We start from the raw sequence: 26,779 nt of genomic DNA on the forward strand, positions 1-26,779 counted from the left end.
GGGCAGTACGGGCATAACAGGACATTTATTTCAACGGGAAAACGGGGACCTGAAGCCGAGGGACGTCAAAGTAACACTGCAGTGCCAAGCTATGAGGACTATAGCTTATGTAGACTTTATGGTACTGGACTTGGATGTTGTGCCATTGCTCGGGCTACCAGGGTACACACAACTCAACTTGGTGCAACGGGTTCACTCTGTTGACAACAAGACAGCAAAGGACAACTTTGTGTGGCAAAACGAAGATGTGTTTCGTGGTCTGGGTTGCTTTCCTCAAGGAGGTAAGATCATAACTAAAATAGGAGCAGACCCAGTATGTTGTTCTCCTAGACGAGTACTTCAAGCCTTGCGAGGGGTGCTCAAAGCTGAACGTGATAGGCTTGAGACAAAGAGCGTTATTCAAAAAGTAGATGAGGTCGATGCCGGGCATGGATAAGCAACCTAGTGGTCACTGAATAACCCAATGGTAAACTTAGTGTATGCCTTGATCCGATGGACCTAAATAAACAAGTAAAATGACAATATCATATAGTTCCCAAACTCGGTGACATCTGCGAGCAGCTGGCAGGAAAAAAATACTTCTCTGTATTTGATCTACAGAAAAATTTCCACCAAATGGAATTAGGGGAAGAAGCATCATTTAAATGTTGCTTTTCCAGCTCGTTTGGGATCTATCGGAATCTACGGCTACCGTCTGGAATAGCAAGTGCAACGGAACTTTTTCAATATATAGTTGAGAGTAATTTTGCAGACATACCTACCTAACACAGAAATATACTTTGATGATTTATTATGCGTGGGGAATACTGAGGCAGAACAGGATGAAGCTGTTCAACAAGTTGTGGAACAAGCTAGGGCTCGAAATGTAAAATTTAACATGGATAAACTAAAATACAAAGTCACAGAAGTTAAATACATTGGTCATGTTTTCTCAGCAACAGGCATGAAAGTGGATCCAGAGAGAGCAAGGACACTGATTAATTTTAAAAAACCCTCTAACAGGAAAGAATTGCAAGAAATACTGGGGATGATCAATTACATTCGTCAAATGGCAACACTGACAGCACCTCTGTATGTATTACTAAAAGGGGGATTTGACTGGCAATGGCTACCTTCTCATCAGAAAGTTTTTGATGAACTGACGCAGAAAGTTGCTAATGTACCTGTACTGGGATTATTTGACCCAGACAAAGAAATCACCTTACAGAGCGATGCATCACAGTATGGGCTAGGTTGCTGTTTTTTGCAGAAGTCAAGTTCCGGTAACCTTCAGCTAGTCACGACAGCTTCACGAAGCTTATCAGACAGTGAAATTAACTTCTCTCAGTCAAAGAAGGAACTTCTAGCCATATATATTGTAGCCACAAAGTTTCATGACTTTATCTATGGTCGGAAAGTACATGTTCAAACTGACCATGGCCCTTGCTAGCAGTTATGAACAAAAACATAAGGGAGATAGGGTCTCCTAGACTACAGCAATGAGTGACAGTAAGTATGAAATTGATCTTTCAAAGAGAAACTAAGCGGGATTAAATTCTTTGTGGGGTTTCCAAAATGAACCAGGACGGCTGGCCGCATCCCAGTAAGCTGCCAGGGGATTATGGTGAATACTACAAAGTTCAAGATCAACTACACATAGAAGATGGAATAATATTCCTTGGAAACAAAATTGTGATACTGCGACAATATGTGCTGCAACTGGTGCATGAAGGTCATTCAGCAGTTGAAAAAAATAAGCCTAGAGAACGGCAGTTATTCTATTGGCCCCTAATGGTGACCGATATAGAGGAACACGTATCAATGTGTGGGACACGTGAAAAATTCAAGAGGGACAAGAGCAAGGAACCTCTCATACCACACAAAGTACCCAAACTGCCTTATTTCCAAGTTGGTGCAGATATCCTTGAAATAGTGGGAACTGCCTTCTTAGAACTTATTATTATTCCCACTGGCTTGATGTTCGACCATTGGCTACGGAATCCTTTGCAGTTGTCATAAACACAATGCACAATGTCTTTATGTTCAAGGGTTTCCCAAAGTCCTCATTACGGATAATGTACCTTTCATATCGTATGAGTGCTAGCAGTACTACAAAAATCATGGTATCACTCTGACTACATGTAGTCCACACTACCATCGAAGCAATGGGATGGCAGAAAAATCTGTGAGAATTGCTAAACAGATTCTACGCAAGAGCACATTAGAGGGTACTGACCACGGGGACCTCTTACACGAGTACAACAATACCCCTATCTCGGGGTTACAGGCATCACCTGCGTAAATCCTATTCAGTAGATGTGTTAGAACTACCATGCCCATCACTACAGCCATCTTGCAACCTGTCGTCCAGGAGGGCATCTATGAAGCCTTGCAAGACAGGCAGGCTAGGTTCAAAGAGTACTATGACAGGTCAGCGCGGAAGACAAAAGTCAAACTTCAAGAAGGTGAGAGGTTGGTCATCAAAATAGAAAGTGGACAGTGTCTGGGACCAGCTGAAATCATATTAAAATGCCATGAACCCAGGTCATACCTCGTGAGGAAAGACAGGAGTGGCAGAGTGGTCCGAAGAAACACATGTCACTTGCACCCTTCACGGTGCAGAGGAACTGGCCGAATAGAATGGGAGCCGAACTAAGAAATAGATGAGGGAGGTCAGTCAAGACCTACAGTGGAGGGCAGGAGAGGAAGTACGGATACAGACACTGAAGATTTTCGGGGATTTCATGGCAAGGGCATTGAAGGAACAATAAGTGATAATTCAGGAAGAGATGACATAGACTTGGCAGGCAGTGGAAAACAAACCATTGGGATAACTACAAGGAAAGAGAGCTGTTGTGTTGGAAGCAAAGGCCAATATGTGACCAGAAGTGGTAGGAGGGTCAAGTTAAAACAGATGTACAAAGGGTAACAAGTACAGTAGAACTTTAGATGATGCAAAAGAGGAAGGTGTTATGGGTGCAGTAGTAGGCACCCATGGTAGACAATGTATGATGTAAGATGGTGAATTGTGAATGAATGTTGAGTATTGGTAAATATAAATAAAAATAAATAAGAAATGAAATACCACGTGCTTATCCACGTGGTGGTGCCAATGTCCGCGGTCCACAACGTCCACAATGTGCTTAATTAGTTAATCACGTAAATCCCCATCAACATCCGATTATATATTAATAAGAGAGGAAACAACAGCTAAGAAATGAATGGGTTTTGGAACAAGTGCGAGATTATGGTTTAACCTTCCAGTTAAACAAATGTGAATTCCTAAAAAAAAATTGTAGAAAAATTACTTGGTTATGTTGTGGATCAGGATAAGTGGAGGCCATTGTAAATGCACAAGTCCCTAGAAAATTTAGTTCATTTGCAGTCTTTTCTGGGTTCAATAAATTATTACTCTAAATATGTACCAAATATATCTACAAAAATAAGGCTCTTGTATGACCTAATAAAAAAGGATGTCAAATGTGTGTGATCAGAGGCATGTGAAAGTCCATTTCAGGAAATCGAGGAGATTTTAACGTCCAACACAGTATTGGCACAGTATGATTCACAGCTGAGAATTATTGTAACTTGCGATGCCAGCAGTTTTGATCTAGGTGCTGAAGTCAGCCAGGTTCGTGAGAATGAAACTGAAAGACCTATGGCCTATGATTTTAGAGCCTGTAAAAAAAGCAGAATGAAGTCCTAAAGTGAAAAAGATGGCTTTAGCAATTATGTTTGGGGTGAAAATATATTATCAGTACTTGTATCAAAGAGAATTTTTTTTGGTAACTGACAACAAACTACTCGTAACAATATTTGCTCCTAAAAAGGAATTTCATCCATGGCAGATAGTAGACTGCAGATATGGGTAGTAATTTTTATCAGGGTTTACATATACAATAAAACTGTTTTTTTGGTACTAGTATTGGGCAGATTAGTTTTCTAAATTGCCACTTTGTAATGTTTCTCAAACTAAAATTGAAGTAGACCTGTCCTCATATAATTTGTTGCAAATTAGGTACCAGCTGAGACCATTCAGGAGGTTGCAGATGAATCCAAGAAGGATATCAGTGTCAATACAGTGATGCAATTTGTTTTAAAGGGTTTGCCACCCTACCAAAAATTTACAACAGAAACCAATAAAATACAACAGGAATTTCAGTGTATCCTGTTGTATGACAGATGAGATTTCAGTGTATTTTATTGGATCCTGTTGGGTTTTGTTGTAAACACACTGACTTCATTGGGTTTCAGTGTATTTTGTTGGGGAAAATTTACACACACACACAAAATACATCATTGTATTCTAGTGGGTTCTGTTGTCAAAGCCCACTGAATTCATTGGTTTTTATTGGATTCTGTTGTGAAAGATATTGGATCAGAAAGTGTTGGGTTTTGTTGTTTTCTGTTGTAAAGCATTCTGTTGGTTTTGGTTGTATTCCAGTGTTTTTCATTGTATTCTGTTGGGTTATGTTGTTTTCTGTTGCAAAGAGTTCTGTTGGTTTTGGTTGTATTCCAGTGTTTTTCATTGTATTCTGTTCGGTTTTGTTGTTTTCTGTTGCAAACAGTTATGTTGGTTTCTTTTGAATACCAGTGTTTATCATTGTATTCTGTTGGGTTTTGTTGTTTTCTGTTGCAAAGAGTTCTATTGTATCCTAGTGTTTTTCATTGTAATCTGTTGTTTTCTGTAGCAAAGAGTTCTGTTGGATTCTGTTGTATTTTAGTGTTTCTCGTTGGATTATGTTGTTTTCTGTTGCAAAGAGTTCTGTTTGATTCTGGTCTATTTGAGTGTTTTTCCTTGTATTCTGTTGGGTTCTGTTGTATTCTGGTGCAAGAATTTCTGTTGGTTTCTGTTGTATTCTAGTGTTTTTCATTGTATTCTTTTGTTTTCTGTTGCAAAGAGTTTTGTTGGAGTCTGTTGTTTTCTAGTGTTTCTCATTGTTATCTGTTGGGTTTTGTTGTTTTCTGTTGCAAAGAGTTCTGTTGGTTTCTGTTGTATTCCAGTGTTGTTCATTGTATTCTGTTCGGTTTTGTTGTTTTCTGTTGCAAACAGTTATGTTGGTTTCTTTTGAATACCAGTGTTTATCATTGTATTCTGTTGGGTTTTGTTGTTTTCTGTTGCAAAGAGTTCTATTGTATCCTAGTGTTTTTCATTGTAATCTGTTGTTTTCTGTAGCAAAGAGTTCTGTTGGATTCTGTTGTATTTTAGTGTTTCTCGTTGGATTATGTTGTTTTCTGTTGCAAAGAGTTCTGTTTGATTCTGGTCTATTTGAGTGTTTTTCCTTGTATTCTGTTGGGTTCTGTTGTATTCTGGTGCAAGAATTTCTGTTGGTTTCTGTTGTATTCTAGTGTTTTTCATTGTATTCTTTTGTTTTCTGTTGCAAAGAGTTTTGTTGGAGTCTGTTGTTTTCTAGTGTTTCTCATTGTTATCTGTTGGGTTTTGTTGTTTTCTGTTGCAAAGAGTTCTGTTGGTTTCTGTTGTATTCCAGTGTTGTTCATTGTATTCTGTTGGGTTTTGTTGTTTTCTGTTGCGAAGAGTTCTGTTGTATTCTAGTGTTTTTCATTGCATTCTGTTGGGTTTTGTTGGTTTTTTTTATTTTTCTTGCTGTTCTTTAGTGATTTTTGTATAATTGTTTTTTTTCCCTTGTACATAACCTGTTTCATGGCGGATGCCTTCGGGGGTAATGCCGATTACAGTGATCACATTTACCACCACTGATCGGCATTACCCACATAATTTTTGGAATTTAAGAAAAACGTTTCTGTTTATCGTTTATATATTATATTTACCGAGTTTGATTAGTGTAAAGTTACCATTGGATAATAACATTTCTCTAAATACATTTTTCATTAACTATTTAACACATTTTTATGGCTCACTCTCTTTGTACAGGCTGGGACACACTGCAAGGTTACGAATGTGACATTTGTTTGCTACGAAAGTGAATGAAGAAATTGTAAAAAATAATAATTTCTTTTAATATATATTTAGGGGTTATAGATAAGATTTACTAAACATTAAGGCTTGCGTCAAGGGTTGACGCTTGGGCTTGGATGCACAGTAGAGAATAATGTAAATTTTTGTTTGTTTTTATTTATGTTACATTGCTTTAATATATCCAAATAAAAAATGTGCTTTGTTGTTTTACTTGATGCAACGTAAATAATAACAAAAAAAAACGTGAGTCCCTATTGTGTACCCAAGCCCAAGCGTTAATCCTTGCAGGGATTTTTTTTAGCAGTATGGAGGTGCGAATTGCCAATGTGTTACGTTCGATAGCACGTAATGTGACGTATAAAATAAATTATAATATTTATTCAGGTTACGGGGGATAAAAATGTACAGGACCAAGTGATAATCTTGAATACGCGATAGAGAACTTTTACCTATTGATATTATATCAGTATTAATGTACGGGATACATGGTGATGGTAATTAGACTTTACATATGTACTTCAAAATTATCAGCAAAACAACAGAATACAATGAAAAACACTGGAATACAACAGAAACCAACAGAACTTTTTGCAACAGAAAACAACAAAACCCAACAGAATACAATGAAAAACACTGGAATGCAATAGAAACCAACATAACTCTTTGTAACAGAAAACAACAATACCCAACAGAATACAATGAAAAACACTAGAATATAACAGAAACCAACATAAATTTTTGCAACAGAAAACATCAAAACCAAACAGAATACAATGAAAAACACTTGAATACAACAGAAACCAACATAACTCTTTGTAACAGAAAACAACAATACCCAACAGAATACAATGAAAAACACTGGAATACAACAGAAACCAACAAAACCCAACAGAATACAAAGAAAAACACTAGAATATAACAGAAACCAACAGAATTCTTTGAAACAGAAAACAACAATACCCAACAGAAAACAACAAGCCCCAATATAATACAGTGAATAACACTGGAATACAACAGAAACCAACAGAACACTCTGCAACATAAAACAACAAAAACCCAACAGAATACAATGAACAACACTGGAATACAACAGAAACCAACAGAACTCTTTGCAACAGAAAACAAAAAAACCCAACAGAATACAATGAAAAACACTGGAATACAATAGAAACCAACATAACTCTTTGCAACAGATTGACGTTGTACCTCCTCTTTATTTAAACAAAAACCCGGGTCACAGTCCTGTCCGCGGCACAATTTTCCGGCCATGGCCATTGTAGTGCCACCACTCGTCACCAGATGGCATTTGTAAAATATGAACAGACAATGTATTATAGTTATGTTAAGAAATGTTATGATTGTAAATATTTGTGAAGATTATTAAGTGTGTAGTGTAAGTATGTTTCGTAGCCTTGTAAATAATATTGTAAATGCAAAACATCCAAAGGGATAGCAATATGTAAAGTTGTAACATGAACGATTGTAGAAGGGAAATGTATATATCATGCGGGCTAAACAAGCCTAGACAGCTCTCTCTTTGCAACACGAAACCACAAAACCCAACAGAATACAATGAAAAACACTGGAATGCCATAGAAGCCAATAGAACTCTTTGTAACAGAAAACAACAATACCCAACAGAATACAATGAAAAACACTGGAATACAACAGAAACCAACAGAATTCTTTGCAATAGAAAACAACAAAACCAACAGAATACAATGAATAACACTGGAATACAACAGAAACCATCAGAACTCTTTGCAACAGAAAACAACACAACCCAACAGAATACAATGAAAAACACTGGAATACAACCAAAACCAACAGAACTCTTTACAACATTAAAAAACAAAACCCAACAGAATACTTTGAATAACACTGAAATGCAACAGAAACCAACAGAACTCTTTGCAACAGAAAACAAAACGACCCAACATAATACAATAAAACCCACAGAAAACAACAGAATCCATTAGAATGTTTTGCAACAAAAACCAATAGAAACCACTGAAATACACTAAGATTTACAACAGAAAGCGGCCAATTCCCGCATTAAATACAACAGAAAATCCTGTTGTATCCTATTGTATTTCAGTTGGTTTCTGTTGTAAAGTTCTGTTGTATTTTCTGTTGTTTTCTGTTGTAAATTTTTGGTAGGGCAGAAACCAAATTGCCAGAAGTTTTTAAACTATATCAGAATATAAGACATGAATTGACTGTAGATAGAAATTGTTTAATGTGCGGCCATTAGTTGGTGATTCCAAGCAAACTTTGAGGAGTATTGTTAACAGACTTGCATACTGGCCATACGGGCACAGTAAAAATGAAAAACTTGGCAAGGTCATATTTCTGGTGACCAGTCTTAGTCTAAGAAATTGAAAAACAAGTCATAACTTATAATGCTTGTACACAATTTCAAGCAAATCCTCCAAAAGCAGAACTTTGTATGTAACTGGTCTTAGCCATTAGGGCCCAATAGAAGGTTATATGCAAATTTTTATGGTCCCATTCATGTTAAAATGTTTTTGTTGGTACTTAATGCTTATTAAAAGTTGGCTGATGTTTCTGAGATAAGTAAAATTACGTCATCCAGGACTATTATTGCATTCCGGCAGTATTTTTGTTCATTGGGCTCGCCAAGGTAAATTGTGACAGATAATGGACTTATCTTTAAGTCTTGGATAATAGCAAACATTCCTTGAGAATAAAGGGGTAATATATATACCTCAATCTAATGGGGCTGCAAAAAATAGTGTAAAGACATTCAAGGCGAGTTAAAAAAAACAAATACTGAATGGTGCAAACATAGTGGGAGCAGTACAATAATTTTTGTTTATGTCATATCACTCCGCATATTACCACTGTGTACTCACCAGCAGAACGTAAGTTAGGACATAAGCTACGAAAAAGATTGAACTTTCTGATTCCTGGAAATAATGACATCATAGAGAGGGAACAGAAAGAGCAGGCCAAAGATGGATGGGGCAATAGGACACATAGCTTTAAGAGTTTGTAGCCCAGTGTATATCAAGTACTATAGGTACTGGAAGGGTGGTTACCTGGCTTCCTGCAAAATTTGTTACAAAATTAGGAAATGTAATGTTTGTGGTGTAAACCAGTAATAACAGTGTGTTAAAATCAAATGGTAAAAGCTCTGAATAATACCCCTTTAAAGGAGGAATCATCTCTGATCAACATCCCGATTGATACCAGTGGACATGCCAGGTAGAGGGACAGTGATGGTTCTGGGAGTGAGTATGTAAATTCACCAGTGGGTAACCAGGAATAGGCCAAAGTGAGTGGAAGTGAGAGTGATGGCGTTAAGAGGTTTTGAAGTGGTGAGAAACAAGGTAGTGGAGAGTTCAGAGATGGATATCACAGTAACGATGTCAGGCTGACAATTAAAACTTAGACTAATACTGGATTTGTAAATGTAATGAGAGTAGGGATGTCATTGAAATAAGTGTAAGACTGTACATGCGAAGTTTGAAAAATTGTAATAAATACGGTGAATTGAGGTTGGAGAGTGTGGTATATGTAAAGTTGTAAGGTTAGCACGATGTCAGGAACGGAGATGAATTGCTACAACTGAATATATTGTTGATTGGATTGTGTTCTAAAGAGAGAATAGTGTTCAAACAGATGATTGGATTGTGTTTTAAGGAGAAAATAAAATGTTGAAATACTACACCTGTGGGACATCGCAAGACCCCGTGTATTTAATAACATGTAGCGTGTCACACACTAAGAACAGACCAGATTTTTGCCCAAGGTCATGTCTCAAATTTTGCCACATCTGGGCTACATAAAGTCCTTGAGCCAAGAGTTCTAGTTGGGTCCATAGAGTTCTAGTTGGGTCCATAGAGTTCTAGTTGGGTCCGTAGAGTTCTAGTTGGGTCTGTGTTGCTCTTTATCATACAGTGGCACCCATTGCAATACTCCGACGCACACTCGCCAACCTACGGTAGCGACCCTGGTGTCAGTACATATTTTATAAAATTTATATAAAATTATTATTTTACTAATGTTAAGATGAGAATTTATTCTTGTTAGTGCCCTGGCATCTCAAGTTTTAATAACTTTACAACAAACAGATAACAATTTACTCCAACTAACACAATACTGATGAACATATGGCTATGTACTGTTGGCTGTTAATGAGTAAGAACATTTAAAGGTCAGTTAGTATTATGAAATGAAGTGTAAAAAAACATCCAATTGTCACATACAAACATTTATTACAAAATAATCGCAGTAATAATTATTGCACATGTATTTCTCCATAAACACATATGTATACCAGTTGCCCACATTTTATGACAAATCATATTTTGGAAAGGCTAATGAAAAGTTGCTTTATCAATGTTATTTACTACCACACGCATTGTGGATGTCATTAAAATTCTTTGAATGTATACAAATTTCTGTTATAAGGGTTATGAAGATGCAAAAGACAATTCTTGTATGTAGTTCAGAATTCTTTGAATATATACAATGTTCTGATATAAGGACTAAGAAGATGCAAAAGACAATTTCTGAATGGTATTTAGTTTTGTAGTAGTCTTTTTTCCTTCTTCCATATTCAGTTATTCATTTTAATGCTAGCAAATAAATTACTATCACAATTTATATAAGGATTATAAAAATAATAAAATACACAAAAATACTAGATGTCATTAAATCAACCTATACTTATACTGTTATTTCAAGAAAGATGAGAAAGTCACAAAAGTAATATGACACTTGCAATACAAATGTGAAATGGTATTTAAAGCATTAGCAAAGTTCATACTTTTGACATCACCACAGCCTTCAAGCATCTCTTAGTGGATCATGATATCCCTGTAAATACTTTTTTGTCGGAAAGATTAAATTCTTGATATTTAATGTGTGTAACCATTAATAGAGGTCTTAAGGTTTTTTTCTGGTGTCCATGGTGCTTATTTTGAATATTTACAGCATCATATCACACACCATGGGCAGTGTACCTAACCATTTATTCTAACTTACTTGCTGGCATATAGGCCTAAACCACCGGTACTATTAGAAAATCCCATACTCTGAAAAGTAATAAATAATAATTAATCTCAAGGGAAAATCTTTTTGCCATACATTAGATAACATTTTTTCTTGATGTGTAACATCTAAGCTCTCGCTATACTGCATTTGGTGGTAGTAATTTCATGAATGTGACGAAGTCGAGGAAAGGAAATGTGTAACAGGAAGTAGGAAGGAGCGTGTACGATTCAATTTTATTTTGAGAAATCAATAGTACCATCTTGTTAAACAGGATTATAGTTAGGTTTTAAAATGGGGAAAATTCTTTTATCTTTTTTTTCCTAAATAAATACTTAAAAGGTTTTGGCAATTAAAAAAATTAAAAATAACCCCTTCTCTAAAGTGTACCCAGGAGCAAGAAGGGTATAAATACATTCAAGAATATCAACATACCAATGAATTACTCCAGTGAAAAAGTGATATAAGTACTTTTTTTAAACATCCTGTTAAAGAGAAATATAGTTCGGTTTTTAAAATGAGAAGAAATTTACTCAGTTTTTCCATAATACGAATAATTTAGAAGATAAGAGCACTTAAAGATTTTGGTGGTGTTTGGGATATGTTCGAGTTATTTGTATGGCAATAGTGTAAAATAAATATTGATGATTTTATATAGGCCAACTTTGTGTGATAATAGGATTTATCAACTCAATGATTTAACACACAAAATAAAGACAATTTATAGCCTGTGCTCAAGTAAGTAGTTCAACTGTGCACGTTTAGAGTGTTAAAGCATCCTTGGTGTTTTGTAGTAGTGTTTTTTTTTTATAATTTGTAACATCTTAGCTCTCCGTATATGGCCTTTGGTGTGGGTAATTTAATGAATGCGACGAAAATGAAAAAAAAGTAGGGAGAAGCAAGCGCCATTCAATTTTTTGGAGCGGCGTACAGTTGGCGCTACAGCGAGCGCAAACATTTCCATGGCGTTTGAAAAAAGAGAAAGGGAGAAAGAGAAAGAAGACATAGCTGTGTACCGTTCATTCCGCTAACAGTAGTCTTGAACAGTGCGGCATTATCATGTGGCTTTTCTAATACATTATAAATATGTTGCAAAATAACAATATATAATATAAATTCAATACTTTTATAAGTGTTGTATTTGAAATACATGTTTTGTAAATACATAGTTTTTGATATGATAGGTTAGATGTTACATATCGCTGGAAAGTACTGAAAGATACATTCAAATTTTTTATTTCAAATGTTCTTCACAATATTAAATCCTAGGTATTTCTTCTAAACAATTAGAATATTCTACAAAAAATTTTAGGTAAGCAAACACCTCAAATATCTATTAGGTATACTTGTCACAAATAAATAATCAAATCTTAATTACCTTTATTTTTAATGTTTAATGTTTAATCTTTTAAAACTTTGTTGCTTTTTTTAACTGGTAAAAAATATAATTAGTACCTACAATTAACAGCTGCTACGCATTAGATTCCATAACTCTACAAAGAGCTGGAACCGTATGTTTATTGTCAAGTATATGTCATTTTGGCACAGTAAATTTTTAATTATAACCTGAAGTTCAAGGAATTTGTTTTGTTAATTTTTTTTTAATATACCTAGGCATATAGCTTATGAACTATTAATGGCACATATATCCAAATATCTTCAAATCGCTAATAGGCACCGTTATTAGCAATGAAATTAAAAAGAACTTGTGGTATTATGTAACAGCAATTAACTTTGATTTTTCCAGCAAAATATTCTAAAAAAAAAAAAAAAAAAAAAATAAGAATGTGGTCAGCTGGTATATAGTACAAACTATTTTTTTTTTACAGAGTTTTCACATTAACTGCATATTTAATTACAATGATGCATTTTATTTGCCTTCATCATAGAACTCTAATGCATTTATAACTTGTTTCCACATAACTATTAAATAAACAGTACTTGTTAGCTACTCATGATAAAACTATCTGTTGCAAGATTATTAGCAAGTTATGAGTTAACAAACGTTAATATATTCACAACATTTACTATAATGATAACATATGAGCTTAAAATATTGTTTATATAGATTTTGATAGCAAAAATTATCTTTCTGGTAAAGTTAAACAATGTTAGTAGCAACCAAAATAGTTTAAACTAAAAATACTTAACAATATTAAGGAGAGTGAAGATCACATTAATTATAAATAATTACATTGTGAGATCATAGACATTCTGAAACATAAGCAAGCGGAAGCCTTATTTTAAAATAGAATAAACATGTTTCCAATTATATTGTAATGAAATATAATATGTATTCTACAAATCAAAAATATTTATATTTGAAGGAAAACTGGCATTTAATTAAAGCAGTAGAGCAGATGTGAGAAAGATTAAGACAATGAAATAAAATTTTTTAATATAGGTAAAAAAATTTGACATAAATATCTGATGATTACTTTAAGTGATGCATTATTTGATGTAAAAAAATATAAACAATTAACTACAAACTCACATGAAAAGTCTACTGTAATTTGTGTACATTTTATAAAGTCTTTGAGCTGCATACAACACGTTCAGAATATTTATACATTTATAAAATATTGTGTGTTTTTATACTGACAGTTCAGGAAATTTTTGGGGCTTTTCTCAGATTGAATATATTCCACTACAAAAATAACTATGTATTTCTGTATAGTAATAATTTACATTTTGATATATCATTAACCACAATCAACAACAAACCTTTTTAAAAATAATATTTTAAATAATTCGATACTATACTTACATTGAATAAAATATGAAGCACAAATATAAAATGAAGTATTATACATTTCTGTAAAAAATTTTAATAGAAAATCCTTTGAAATAATAAACACACAACTTTTAGAATATATTTTAACAAAAAATATTTAGTAAAAATTAACACAATTTTGAAATCAATTTCATGACGTAAAGATTTCGAAAGATAACATGCCATTCAGATTATCTGTTAATATTCAGATAAGACTACTTATAACTTCTGCAGAAACAAACCACAAATTTCCTGACAACTATACTTTATCAGTTTATCACACACTATGCAAACTTTATAGTATTTAAATTATACAAAAGTGATTGCTATGTACTAAAATACCAATTTACACTTACAACAACATGAAGAATCCTATTAGTAATACGATACAACACAGCAATGCAGTCAATATTTAATTAAATTCTCATCACAGTAACAGCCGATGACTATATTCTGAAAACTGATAAAACGCAAGTATCCTTCACTGCTTATCTTTACAGAGACATGTTTTAATTTAAGGAGTCGTTAATTATTTATCCTACAAGGCAATAATTTGTGCTCTACATGTTTAACTTGCCAGTGAGTCTCATGACAAAGGCACGCAGTAAAATGAACAAATCCACTGCACGCACATTAGTCGATAATCTTGAGAATCCTTTTCCTAAAACAATACATGACCAGAGAGAAAAAGTTGTTTATTAAAACAGAAGCACAAAAACCCAATTTTTTAAAAGCAAACTATTAATTAGCATTGATGTGTAAGTGATACATATTATAAAATTATAAAGTTTACCATCTAATCATAAATACACAAAAATTATATTAATCATTACATTTGTAAAAAAGACTAAATATTTATTAAAAATTCTTTTCTAAAGCATGTATGACATACAAAATTCCATTTCATTAGAACTCAATTTAGGAGGCATTTTCGGGAAGTATATAAGTGAAACAATGCAGCACAGATAAGCAGTAATTGCTTAATTATATTCTCATTACAGTAACAGCCCATGACTGTGTTCTAAAAACTGATATTTTACATGTAGACATAAAAATACTGTGATTATTGCTTCATGTAGGCGTGGTAGTGCACTATTATTCCAGGTTTATCATCCTCATTATGAATCTAATATCTTTCTTTTAAAATTTAAGTGATCACTAGAGTTATGCCAACACACAATTTAAAACGTTAAAGTTTTTCGTCATACGAATAGGTGCAGGTGCTTAACACTACGGGACCTCCAAGATAATAGTGAGATCCACAGTGCTTACTAATTTAGTTACATGTAACTCTTCACATGAGGGTAACATGTTGCGGAAGACCCTTTGTCATTTATAGTTCAAGTACTTATTTTGTTTAAAAATTATTAATTTTATTTAGTCAAACTGTTTATACAATTTTTTTCTAATAGCAGTTCAATACCTACATGACACAAACATGTTACAAAAATATTTTCGTGTTTTGAATTTGATAGAATGCAAATTCGTAAAATTTCCAGTTTTAAAATTTTAAAATGTGGTTGCTCCTGAAACTCATTGGCAGGTTAGTGAAGTTTACAGGGACATTTTAATGAGTAATGAGATGGAGAGAAAATGTTTGTTAGTAAGAAAAAAATGCATGATATGACATGGAGTGGCTAGCATTCTCTCAGCAGTGATTATTTTGGTTATTAAGTGAAAAAATAATTAATGGGAACAGTTTGTGATGTCACTTTCTTGCAGATTTCTTTGGATTTCAAGAAAGTCTCTTTTAATGAGAAAATACCAAATATATTAATGCAATAGAATTATCTAAATAATGGTGGAAGCTATGTCTAAAAATAGTATATGAAATGTGATTTTCAAGTAGGTAATTGGTTCATTAAAGATAATATTTCTGTTACTTTTACAGTTCAATAGTAAGCCTTGGTTACTTTCCAAACATGCCTCGTATTTAGTGTCTATGCACCATAAAGTAGTGCTCATCCAACCTATAATTAATCTTATAACTTTGGTAAACTATTTTTAAATAATGTTTTTAAATATAAATGTAATGAAACTATTCATGCAATTCCTAAAAAATGTTTACCAATATTTTATAGAATTGAGATAATAGTTTAGTTAATAAACATTGTTAATATTGCATTGTTGAACTTAAAAAATATGATAATTTTTCTCTGTTAAAACAAATTTTTTGCAAATTTAAAATTTCATTATCTTGTAACATTTTTAATTTGTTGATTGCTGGCACAATATTATGTACACTAATTTAGAGACACTTTTGCATTTTACTAGTGCTCCACAGTGTATATCTAAGTTGTCAAATTTTCCAATTACCAGAACAATACAAGAAATGTATTTGAAGTTCAAAAGTGTATATTTATGTTTTAATAACCTTAAAATTTTACCTAAGTAGTATATGCATCTTGATAACATCACCGGACCTTCATTTCACAAATATTCCTTGAAATTTTTTTTCTCGCTTGAATATAATAAATTTCATCAATTTCTTCTGAAGCTTGCTAGATTTTGAAATTACATTAATTGTTTAAAAATAATTAATTCACAGAAATTAATTTTGCACACAATGTTTCAGTAAGCAGTAATTTAAACCAAACTTATATGTAATGATATTAGTAAAGAAATCATATTAGGCTTTTTTTTGTTTATCACCCACTTTTTCGTAGGCTGCTACCAGAGTTTGTTTACAGCAGTCAACATATATGGATTTTTGATATGTAATAAACATGCCTAAAACAAATCTATAAGTAGATAGGTAGATTGAAGACTGAATATCTGGAAATTTATGATCTGGACATGCAGATATTTTGCCATTAAAGGTTGATGGCACGGTAATCTCAGGGCATTATGCTCAGCAGTAAAATAATATTTGAAAAGAAAACATAATTCAGTACAACTGTCATCCACACTTAAGACCACTGAATGATTATAAGAATTCACATTGTTTCTTTTGTGTCATTGGGGCAATACTTCAAGCTCTAGTCCTCTGGGCCAGCATATGTCTAAACCTATGAATCACGAACCAGAACTGATCACGTGCAGTTTGATTTTCGTAATTGTAGATTACTGAATTTTTTCAATGGCAACTAAATTTTTTTGTGTACTATTACACCCTACTCTTATGTAATTGTATACATCTGTCCTATAAACCACAAAAATGTACTAAACTACTTTTCTCCTAGATATGTGCTTACACATTCTTTATATTTCAGGATACTCGAAACAGTTTTATCAGACATTTCTCACTGAAAAACAAATATTTTTTTTTTGTATTTGTTTTGAATGCAATGCTAAAATAAACATTCTGAAAAATGTATTCTGGTGTGTCAGATCTCCAATAAAAGATTTACTTAAATCTTTCTTGGAGAAAGAGCGAGAAGGTGAGAGAGTTTAATTTATCTATCCATCTACTTGTTGGATTTTAAATTCATGCTAAACAGAAATTCACTTGAGCAGAACAAAAATTATAGTAAATATAAAATATGGTATTTGATAGAGTGAAATAAAAATAAGAAATAGTAAATTTAATAAAACATATTAGATAGAGTGAAAGAAAACTATACATATTAAACTAATGTTTTAACATTTAGCAATTGGTTTGTTAAGCTAACACAAAGTCGTTTACATAGCAATTTTAATAAATGTACTTAATGCATTTTTAGTAAAGGAAAATGTTTTTCCATAACTATTTTTTGCACACTTAAGCAAAATTTGTATTTAATTATAAATGAACTCCTTCTGATTGCAGTTGGAGTAGCTATTCAATAACATAAACAAATAATAATAAATATATGTATATATATTCAACACTAGTTATTATGGTCCTGGCACATTTTGGCATCTATTCTGGCTTCAGACGATGCCACTGAACAATGGTTTGACGTGGTTTTGTTATCATATCTTGCCAATGTTTGGTCTCTGAGGCCCCAGATCCATTCTTCCCTGTAAAAAAAAGCGAAAAGCAGTCAAATTAAATTTTTTTTTAAAAAAGTCATTACTAAGAACTTATATTTAACTAGTTATAAATAACCAGCAAGAAGTATCACTGTATGCCTTCAGCAATTTAGGTTTTTTATATTTTATGGAAACGGTGTAATGCAATATTATTAATTATTTTGAATTAAGTATGTAAGCAAACAAAAGGGAACTGTTGTAAAATCCAAGATGGATCTAATATATAAGCACTCCTTGATGTCACTGGCCTTTTCTGAAGTGGTTACCAGATGAGCATGTAAATAAATTCAGAGGGGAGTAAACTAATACAAAGCACCATAGATACAATACACCCCTTTAGTGAGCAGCAATCCCATCTCGAAACATTCTTGTGTCACAAATAACATTCATGATTGTGCTTTAAAGTTTATATTTTGCAATATGCAGCAATTGTATTCCCAACTAGGTGTATTTATTAAAAAGCTCTCGGTTATAAAAAATAATGTGAATTGTATCCTATGGTGGGCCAAGAGCAACAGGTCGTCAGCGAGGTAGTTCAGGTGGAGACTAGGACAGCAAACAAGTCACGACCTTGAGAAAGATGGCAAGCAAGCCAACCAGCGGCGTAGCCAGGGGGGGGGGGGGGGAGAATTTAGGGGTTCAACCCCCCCCCCCCCCCCCCTTAGCACCAAATATTTAATTAATTTCTTATTCATCACCCAAACAAATTTCATATTAAAATTAATAAAATTTTTACCATTACAATATTTAAATTTAAGAAACGAAAACTGCCTAAATAGCACTATTTTACACCTTAAAATACAAATTTTCCCTGGGGAGGACCCCCGGACCACCCCCCTTTAATACGGGGGGGGGGGGGGGGCATGCTTCTCAACACCCCCCATACACAAATACTGGCTAAGCCACTGCAGCCAACAAGCTGCAACCTTCAGGGACCGAGAGCCTGCGGCGAGCGACAGGGCCATGACATAGCATGGTGTGAATACAAAAAAATGCTCAAGCTCTAACATGGAACTGGTAAAGCTCTTTTACTTTGTGCTACACATTTATGCATTACTAATGGGGTTACAGAAACAAATGTTAAACAGGTAATACCTTCTCCCCACTTCTACATTACCTGCTCTTCATTAAATTTACAGAATGTCCTAGAACTAAACATCAATTCTGAATCAAAACACCAAAATTAAAAAAAAAAAATTGTCTTAGTTTTGAGTTATAGGTATTTTTTCAAAAGTTTTAAAAACCCCATCCAGCATCAAAGTCATTAGATATTGTCTGGCTGACATCACGTATAGGTTAATAGCGTAACTTCTAGCTTAATAAGTTGTACACAGCGGTAAAATAAACTCGTCACTGTCAAGTAACCAACGAACAAAACGCCATAAAATTGTTGGGTTTTATTTCTTAAGGTGTTAACGCCAGCCGTCAGTGCTCCTCTCGTCGCACAGGCCGTTATGCATCATCAACGCCTACCCAGAAGCGTGTGCGACGAACGCGCCCGTGCGCGCAGTGTAGTGCAGATGTGAGCATTGCGCGAACGCTACAAAGATAGCGCCGTTACCAGCCACGTTGACAGTATCACTCCGCTGGGTGTGGCAAGACGCTTCCGCCGAACTAGGCAAAAGGGTTTATGTATTTATTTTCAGGGACAAACTAAAACTTGTAACAGCTATCAATTACTTTTCTCATAAATAAAAATTGTTCAACGTGCGACTATGTCGTAAGACTGACCACTTCTGTTTTTCCCGTGCTCTGCCCTTTTTGGCGGGAGTTGGTAGCTCCCTCCGGCCCGGCGCTGGGGAGACAGGCAGTCACCGTCGGGAGCTCACACAGGCCGGCAGCCTCCACGCCACGCGGAAACAGCACTTTCGCGCGCAAACGAGCATGTAGTGGAGACGTCCGCCATGTCGTCAGTATAGTACGGCACATCACGCGCACAGTCAACACGACGACATTTACGCCTTAAGTAAAGTTTCGGAGTTTCATGTATGTACTTTAGTATTAGCTTCAGAGACTTTGTTTAACGCGGGAACGTCCGCCGCGTCACTCTTCGGGAAGAGACCTTCACTAGCAACGTAATCAGTGCCGTTAATGCAGAGACGTCTATCCGATAACAGAAATGGTCAGGAGTACGATAGCACCGTGTTCTCATGCCAAGGCTAAAAAACCACTATAATGTATCCGTGTATTCTTTTTTTCATTTAATACGGCGTCATGGGGAGCCCTAACAACCCAGGGAGTTCTTATGTCGACACGCCTTCGGTCACTTGGCCGAACGGAACCCTGAGACCCACTTATTTTCCTTACGGACTTGCAATCTTTACAGGGCGGTAGACGGAGCGGTGTTAGTGTATTGCCACCAATGGTTCAGTTGTTAACACTCTAGTCATTATAATACAGATTTTTAAGTGATTTAGTACAATTTTCAATACTAAAATGTATTATTTTTCTGATTACCCTAGGTGGGTAATATAAACATAGGAATTGTGCATCAAGGGTTATGCATCCGTTCAATGTTGACTAAAAATGGATAAATATATCTATTACCTCACAATCATTGTGTATGTTTTCAGGTTCCGTGCATTCTCGCACATGCACAATGGAAATGGCTTTCAGAACTGCTGTACCTATCGAAAATGCTCGCTGTTCAATTGTGGTATTTCTATATCATTATCGGTGGGGTAGGTATATATAAATCGCTGTGCCAAAAAATATGTTTCTTTTTAAGCAAACGTAATGTTATGTAAGAGCATAAGTGGGATCTCTAACAGTGTAAAATTATAAACTGCGGTACAGCAAAACAAAGCAAACTTGGCCAGAATGACATATCCGCACAATTGGCCACGAGACAAACCTAAGGGTACCTCCAGTATCAAGCCTCCGGCAGCTTTCGACTTTACATCGCCATTATTGTGGAAGCAGTGGAAACAGCATTTTTCAAGGTACATGTCAGTCTCTGGTTTCATTGAAAGGACAGATAAGGAGAAAAATGATATTTTTCTTTATGTTTTAGGCAAGGAAGCAGCAGAATTGTGGAATAATTTTTTTCACCTGAACCTACCAGCTACGAGGATGCTTTAACTGCTTTTGAGAATCATTTTCTGCCATGCAAAAATATAATATTTGAAAGATTCAAGTTTAGTTCCCGTGTGCAAGGGCCTGACACAGTGGATGCATTCATAACCTCACATCATAATTTGGCTGACTTTGTGAATATGATGCATTAAAAAATGAGCTTATTCAAGACAGAATTGTAGTGGAAATGAAAGATGTGATAATTAGTGAACAATTTCAGTTGAGACCTTCTCTATGGTTGAGGAAGCAGTGCTGATAGCCAGACAAGCTGAAATACAAAGCCAGCAATCACAATTTTTGCAACAAAGGAGTTCAGACTGTCTGGAACTCAACAAGACTCAATGGGGACCATCTCGCAGCCGGGATAAGGCGGCTAGTGCTGCTGTACAGAAGCCCGCGGCTGTGGGCAAGTTTTCGGGCCCCACGAAGTTCACAAACACATTTCCATTCAGGGAAGCACACTGCTGGTTTTGGGGTAAGGGGAAGCATGATCGTTTCTGATGTCCTACACGGACGGCTAATGACAAACAGTGTCATTGGGCAGTGATGGGCTTAAAGTGCTTCCAAGATATTCCGTGAACAGGATCATCAAGGTGAGTCAGACTGTGACAGGGCTATTCCTTACAGTCAGGATCATTTCATAATGGGACAAACCTGCAGTTCAGTCCGGGTTACACAAGAAGCGCATATCCCATGGAAATTGAACATTAAGATTGTAAACTTTGAGAGAAAATTTAATTTTCTTATTGGTATGGGTGCAGACATTACATGCATTCCTGGCAGCATGGTACCGGTTTCATACAGGTACTTTGTAATCCCCTGTAAGGACAAACTGAAAAGACCTGATGGTAAGGATTTGGGGGTTTTGGGCTTTTTACAGCTTCAACTAGAGCACAGAGGATTAAACACATCAGCAAGGTATTTGTTTTGTCTAATCTTCAAACCCCACTCCTGGGTCGAGCAGGGTTCATAAAGTTGCAGATTGTGGGTTTTCAAAAAAAAAAAAAAGTTATTAATTCTGGGCTTGGTAACAAACAGTATTCATTTCGCATCCATGCAAGAGCTAGAGAGCCAGTGTCCTGTGACAGAGAGCAACAATTATTTTGTAACCATAACCTATCCCTCAAAGTCTCAGATAGATCCGCAAAAAGAAGTTCCAGGTCTCTTTAAACAGTTGGGAAGATTAAAATAGTCCTGAAGGATAACTGCACTCCCTTTGTTCAGCCAACCCCTCGAGTTGTGTCCTTATCACTTTTGCGTAAACTCAGGGCTGAGTTAGATTGCCTGCTGAACTTGGATATCATAGAGCAAGTCACAGTATGCACAGAATGGGTTGCACCTATCGTGGTTATTCCTGAAGGAGACACTGTCTGTATTTGTGGTGATTATTCAGAGCTGAACAGGTGTGTTCAGAGGCCACATTTCCCCATTCACAGCGTGGAAGTTACACTGTTGCAGTTAGCGAGGGCAAAGTACTTTTCATAGATATTAAATCTGTTGGATTGGTAGCTATGTAATCAACAGACTTGTGTTTGTAGTGTGTTTCTTATGTTGTTCTATGTGATTGTTTTGTTTTGTTTTTTGGCCTCTAATAACTTCCGGCTTTTCGTGTAGAAGTATGGCCGAACTGTGTATAGTGTCTTGTAATGTGAACGACAATAAAATCGTTCAGCATCCGTAATTTACAACAATCTCTGGTTTTTATCAAGTTTCATTGGATAAGCCAATTCAGTTACAACATTTGTAACTCCAATTTTAATTCAAGAGGCTACCCTTTGGCATCTACCATGCACTTGAATATTTTTCTAGTAGAATAGTCATGTTGCTGAAGGTATAGAGGGTACTACTTTCCATGTGGATGACATTTTGATTTTTGCATCAAGTATGAAATAACATGATACGATTTTGAAAAAAGTATTTCAGAAACTTGAAGCTGCAGGTATTTCCCTTAACAATAGTAAGTGTGTGTTTGGAGTAACTCAAGTGAAATATTTGGGTCATGTCATTAGTGCTGCGGTAGTGTCAGTTGACCCCGACCAGATTGATGCTATTCGACGATTTGGAGCGCCCACAACCAAAACAGAGGTTCAAAGGTTTCTGGGCCTTGTCAATTTTTCTTTTAGATTCCTCCCTGAGAAGTCGAGATTGCTTACACCTTCAGTTGCACTTCTGAAGGATGATGTAGCATTTGCATAGGGGCCATCACAGCAGGAAGCATTTTCAGAAGCTAAGAGATTGTTAAGTCAAACATCCACACTGCCATATTTTGATGTTACAGCTTCAATCATTGTTGGTGCAGATGCTAGCTCTAGAGCAGTGGTTCCCAACCAGTGGTCCGCGGACCATCAGTGGTCCGCGAGAGCTAAAATATGGTCCGTGAAAGATTTCATACTTTGAATGAACGCGCGTCGGTGAACAAAAGCGAGCGCGGCGCGCAGGCGACCGGGGGAAGGGCAAGCAACTGACTAAACATTATGGCGCAAGCCGGTCAGTCAATCGTACGTTTTCTTTTGTTTTGCTCAGCAGTGTTGTGTTTTCGAACAGCATGTGAAACAGATTGGTACTGCGTTTGTGCGCATTTCTTCGTTTTGAATTTAACTTCCCGTTGTAAGAAATTCAACTTTTATTTTTTTTTAAATTTATTTTTATTCTTTTGGAAATTATAAGTGTTAATTATTTTCTACATAAGTAGGTATGTGTTCCTGCTTATAAAAATTTATTTTGCAAATATTTACAAAAATTATATATTTCTGGCAAACAAATTATTAAGTTGCTTTATCAAAAAATAATAAGCAGTTTCGTGGATATTATAAAGTGCCAGTTATTCTTTATTGTTGTTTATTGTGCGTTGAAAATCAATTTTGTAATAGTTGTAGTGATTATATTTTCCCACGACATTCTTAGTGCCAAGAATATTACTTTGATAACCATGCCCTATTCGCACGCCAATCCATTAAAAATAATATAACGTTTTCACGAGAACTTTAAAATAAAATTAATAAAAAATGCATTATTTGTTTTTATTAAATCTTAAAATATTACAAAAAATAATTTATTTATAAAATGTAAAAAATGTATACTTCCATGCTTAGAGGTAAAAAAAAGTTATTAAAGGTAAAAAAGTTATTAAAGGTAAAAAGTTATAAAAGGTAAAAAAGTTATTAATATTTAACTCCAGATATGTAATTCATTTAAAAATGACTTGGCACTTTTAGTATAACCGTCATAGAATTAGACAATTTGAGGCTGGCACCAAGAGGGTTAAGGAAAATTTAAGGTACCTACCTACCAATTACGATTAGACAACATTATTTTTTAAATTGTGTAGTAAAGATTTAAGTTTGTAAAAAAATGATAGCGAGGTTAGAATTTTTTGGAAGCCAGTTTATATTTATTTATTTATTTAATGATTTATTTTATGAATTATGAAAAAATTTAGCTATATTATTTTTTATTCTTTTACTTGGCATAAAACATAATATAAGCATAACAGTGTACATTCTATTGCATTTTGGTTTTATTTTCATAAAATGCCACCTAAGAGAAAATATGATAATAGTTACATTAAATTTGGATTTACTTCGATAGAAAGTAATGGAGAAATATAACCAGAATGTGTTATATGCGCAACTGTTCTGGCGAACGAAGCCTTGAAGCCAGCGAAATTAAAACGTCACCTAGAAACGATTCATCCAAATTTTTCTGACCGACCACCAGAGTTCTTTCAAGGAAAATTGGAGAATTAAAAAAAAAAAAAAAAAAATCAAACTCGGGCCTAGTGGTACAAGATATGCATCATCTGAAAAAAACATTAGTAGCATCGTTTAATATATCGAAATTAATAGCACAATCAAAAAAGACTCACACAATAGGTGAAACTCTTGTGAAACCTTGTTTGATCAAAGCCGTCGAAGAAGTTTTAGGGTTAGAAGCAAAAAAAAAAAAAAATACAAGCTATACCTTTGTCGAACAACACGGTGTAAGCTAGAATTGAACTCATGTCAAATGATATCGAGGAGAAACTTGTTTCAAAAATTAAAATGTCACCATTCTTCGCTTTGCAGTGCGATGAATCTACTGACATTTCTAATTGTGCACAGTTACTTGTTTTTGTCCGCTTTTTAGACGACGACAACATAATCAAAGAAGAACTGTTGTTTTCTCAGGAACTGGGAATGACATCAAGAGGTATCGACGTCATGAATAGGAACTGGATATTTCCAGAAATATGGCATTATGTGGGAAAAGCTAGTCGGTTTCTGTACGGATGGTGCTCCTGCGATGTTAGGATCACATTCCGGTCTAGTAACGTTAATCAAACAGAGGAATCCGTCAACATTAACATCACATTGTAACCTTCATCGCCAGGTGTTAGCTTCCAAGACTCTTCCTAAATGCCTTAATGATACAATGAAATTGGTCATAAAAGTAGTAAATGTCATTAAAAGCAGTGCCTTAAATTCACGCCTTTTTAAAAAACTGTGCACTGAAATGGACTCAAACCATGAGAACCTCCTCTCTCACACAGAAGTTCGTTGATTGTCGAAAGGCAATATGCTGAAAAGATTATACGAGCTGAGAGGAAAGATTGAGTTGTTTCTAGGTGAGAAAAAAATGGAAGACTTACTAGTACAGTTTTCTGATTTGACATCCCAGATGTATTTGGCATATCTTGTGGAAATTTTTACACACTTAAATAAGTTTAACTTGCAAATGCAAGGTTCAGGAAACAGAAAATTAGAAGGCGTTGCAAATATTTTTAATTTTGAAGATAAACTTCGTGCTTTTATTTGCAAACTTAAGTTATGGATTAGTCAAGTTGGCGAGGGCAATTAAAGTGCGTTTGCAACATTGAAGGCACTCCTTGACGACAAAAAGTATGTCATGTTTAGGGAAAGCATACAAAAAATCGCAAATGTCATTTGCAAATGTTGGTTGATGAATTCAACCGTTACTTCCCAAAATATAACAATACAGAAGCTAATGTGGACCAAAAACTGAAACGCAACACTTTTGGCACTAACGCTAGAGAAGTTGCAGAAGAAATCCAAGAATAACTTATTGAATTACAAAATGACAGGAACTGTAAGAACGCGTTTGAATTTGATTCTTTGGAGACGTTTTGGTGTAAGAAAGCAATTTTATATACTAAAATTAGAGAAATCGCTTTGCGCTATCTTATGCTTTTTTCAACAACTTATTTATGCGAACAAGGATTTTCTGCATTACTGATCATTAAAAACAAATCCAGGAATCGACTGAAAGTAAGTGATGATGTGTGTGTAGCTTTGAGCAAAAATATTACCCCAGGAACAGATTATTTTTTAACCTTGTGGTCCCTGCTAATGATAATGAAATTAAAGTGGTCCCTGATCAAAAAAAGGTTGGGAACCACTGCTCTAGAGGCTTAGGAGGATTCCTCATGCAGGACCAAGAGGGAAAACAGGAAGTTGTAGGATATGCATATTGTACATTTTCTGAAACAGAGCAGCATTATTCCCAAGTGGAGAAAGAGACATTAGCTCTCACTTGGTTTGCGGAAAGGTTAAAGCAGTACATTTTGGGACTACCAGTAACACTCGCAACTGACCACAAACCACTCATTCAAATCCTGTAAACAAAAGAGATAGATGAGTTAACACCCTGTTTACAATGATTCCATCTAAGACTGATGATATATTATTACAGAGTTCGGTACATTCCAGGCAAACAGCTTGCCGTGGAAGATTGTATGTCGAGGGTTCCCCTGGGGTTGGACAACCAAGATGGAACAGAAGTGGATCTGGAGAGAGAAGTAGGGACCTTTGAACACCAGATTATCTATAACTATCCAATAAGTGATCCATTCTTGCTTTCTATTCAGATTGATAAGTTATGCAAACAACTTAAGTCCTAATGCATGCACAAGTCCTATTGCATGTACAATTGGCTCGAGAAAAATGAGGTCCCAGAATACATGATCTCTTATTGGCAATATAAAAACAACATAACTTGTGCAGACTCTTTCATGATAAAATATACTAGACTGGTCATTCCAGTGT

General features: G+C 35.0%; 1 protein-coding gene across 3 annotated transcripts in view; it reads right to left on the reverse strand.

The window, feature by feature from the left end:
• Positions 1-13,258: 13,258 nt before the first annotated feature.
• Positions 13,259-26,779, reverse strand: part of LOC134529410 (synaptotagmin-7) — an 807,269-nt gene continuing 793,748 nt past the window's right edge. For 2 of the 3 annotated variants that reach the window (XM_063363450.1, XM_063363451.1), the window contains exon 9: positions 13,259-17,651. In XM_063363450.1, the coding sequence (XP_063219520.1) occupies positions 17,551-17,651 (101 nt within the window). In that variant the 3' untranslated portion in view covers positions 13,259-17,550. The remainder of the gene's footprint in view (positions 17,652-26,779) is intronic. The other variant, XM_063363449.1, reaches the window with a different exon arrangement.

Source organism: Bacillus rossius, chromosome 2 (genome assembly GCF_032445375.1).
Source record: "Bacillus rossius redtenbacheri isolate Brsri chromosome 2, Brsri_v3, whole genome shotgun sequence".
NCBI lineage: Eukaryota > Metazoa > Arthropoda > Insecta > Phasmatodea > Bacillidae > Bacillus > Bacillus rossius.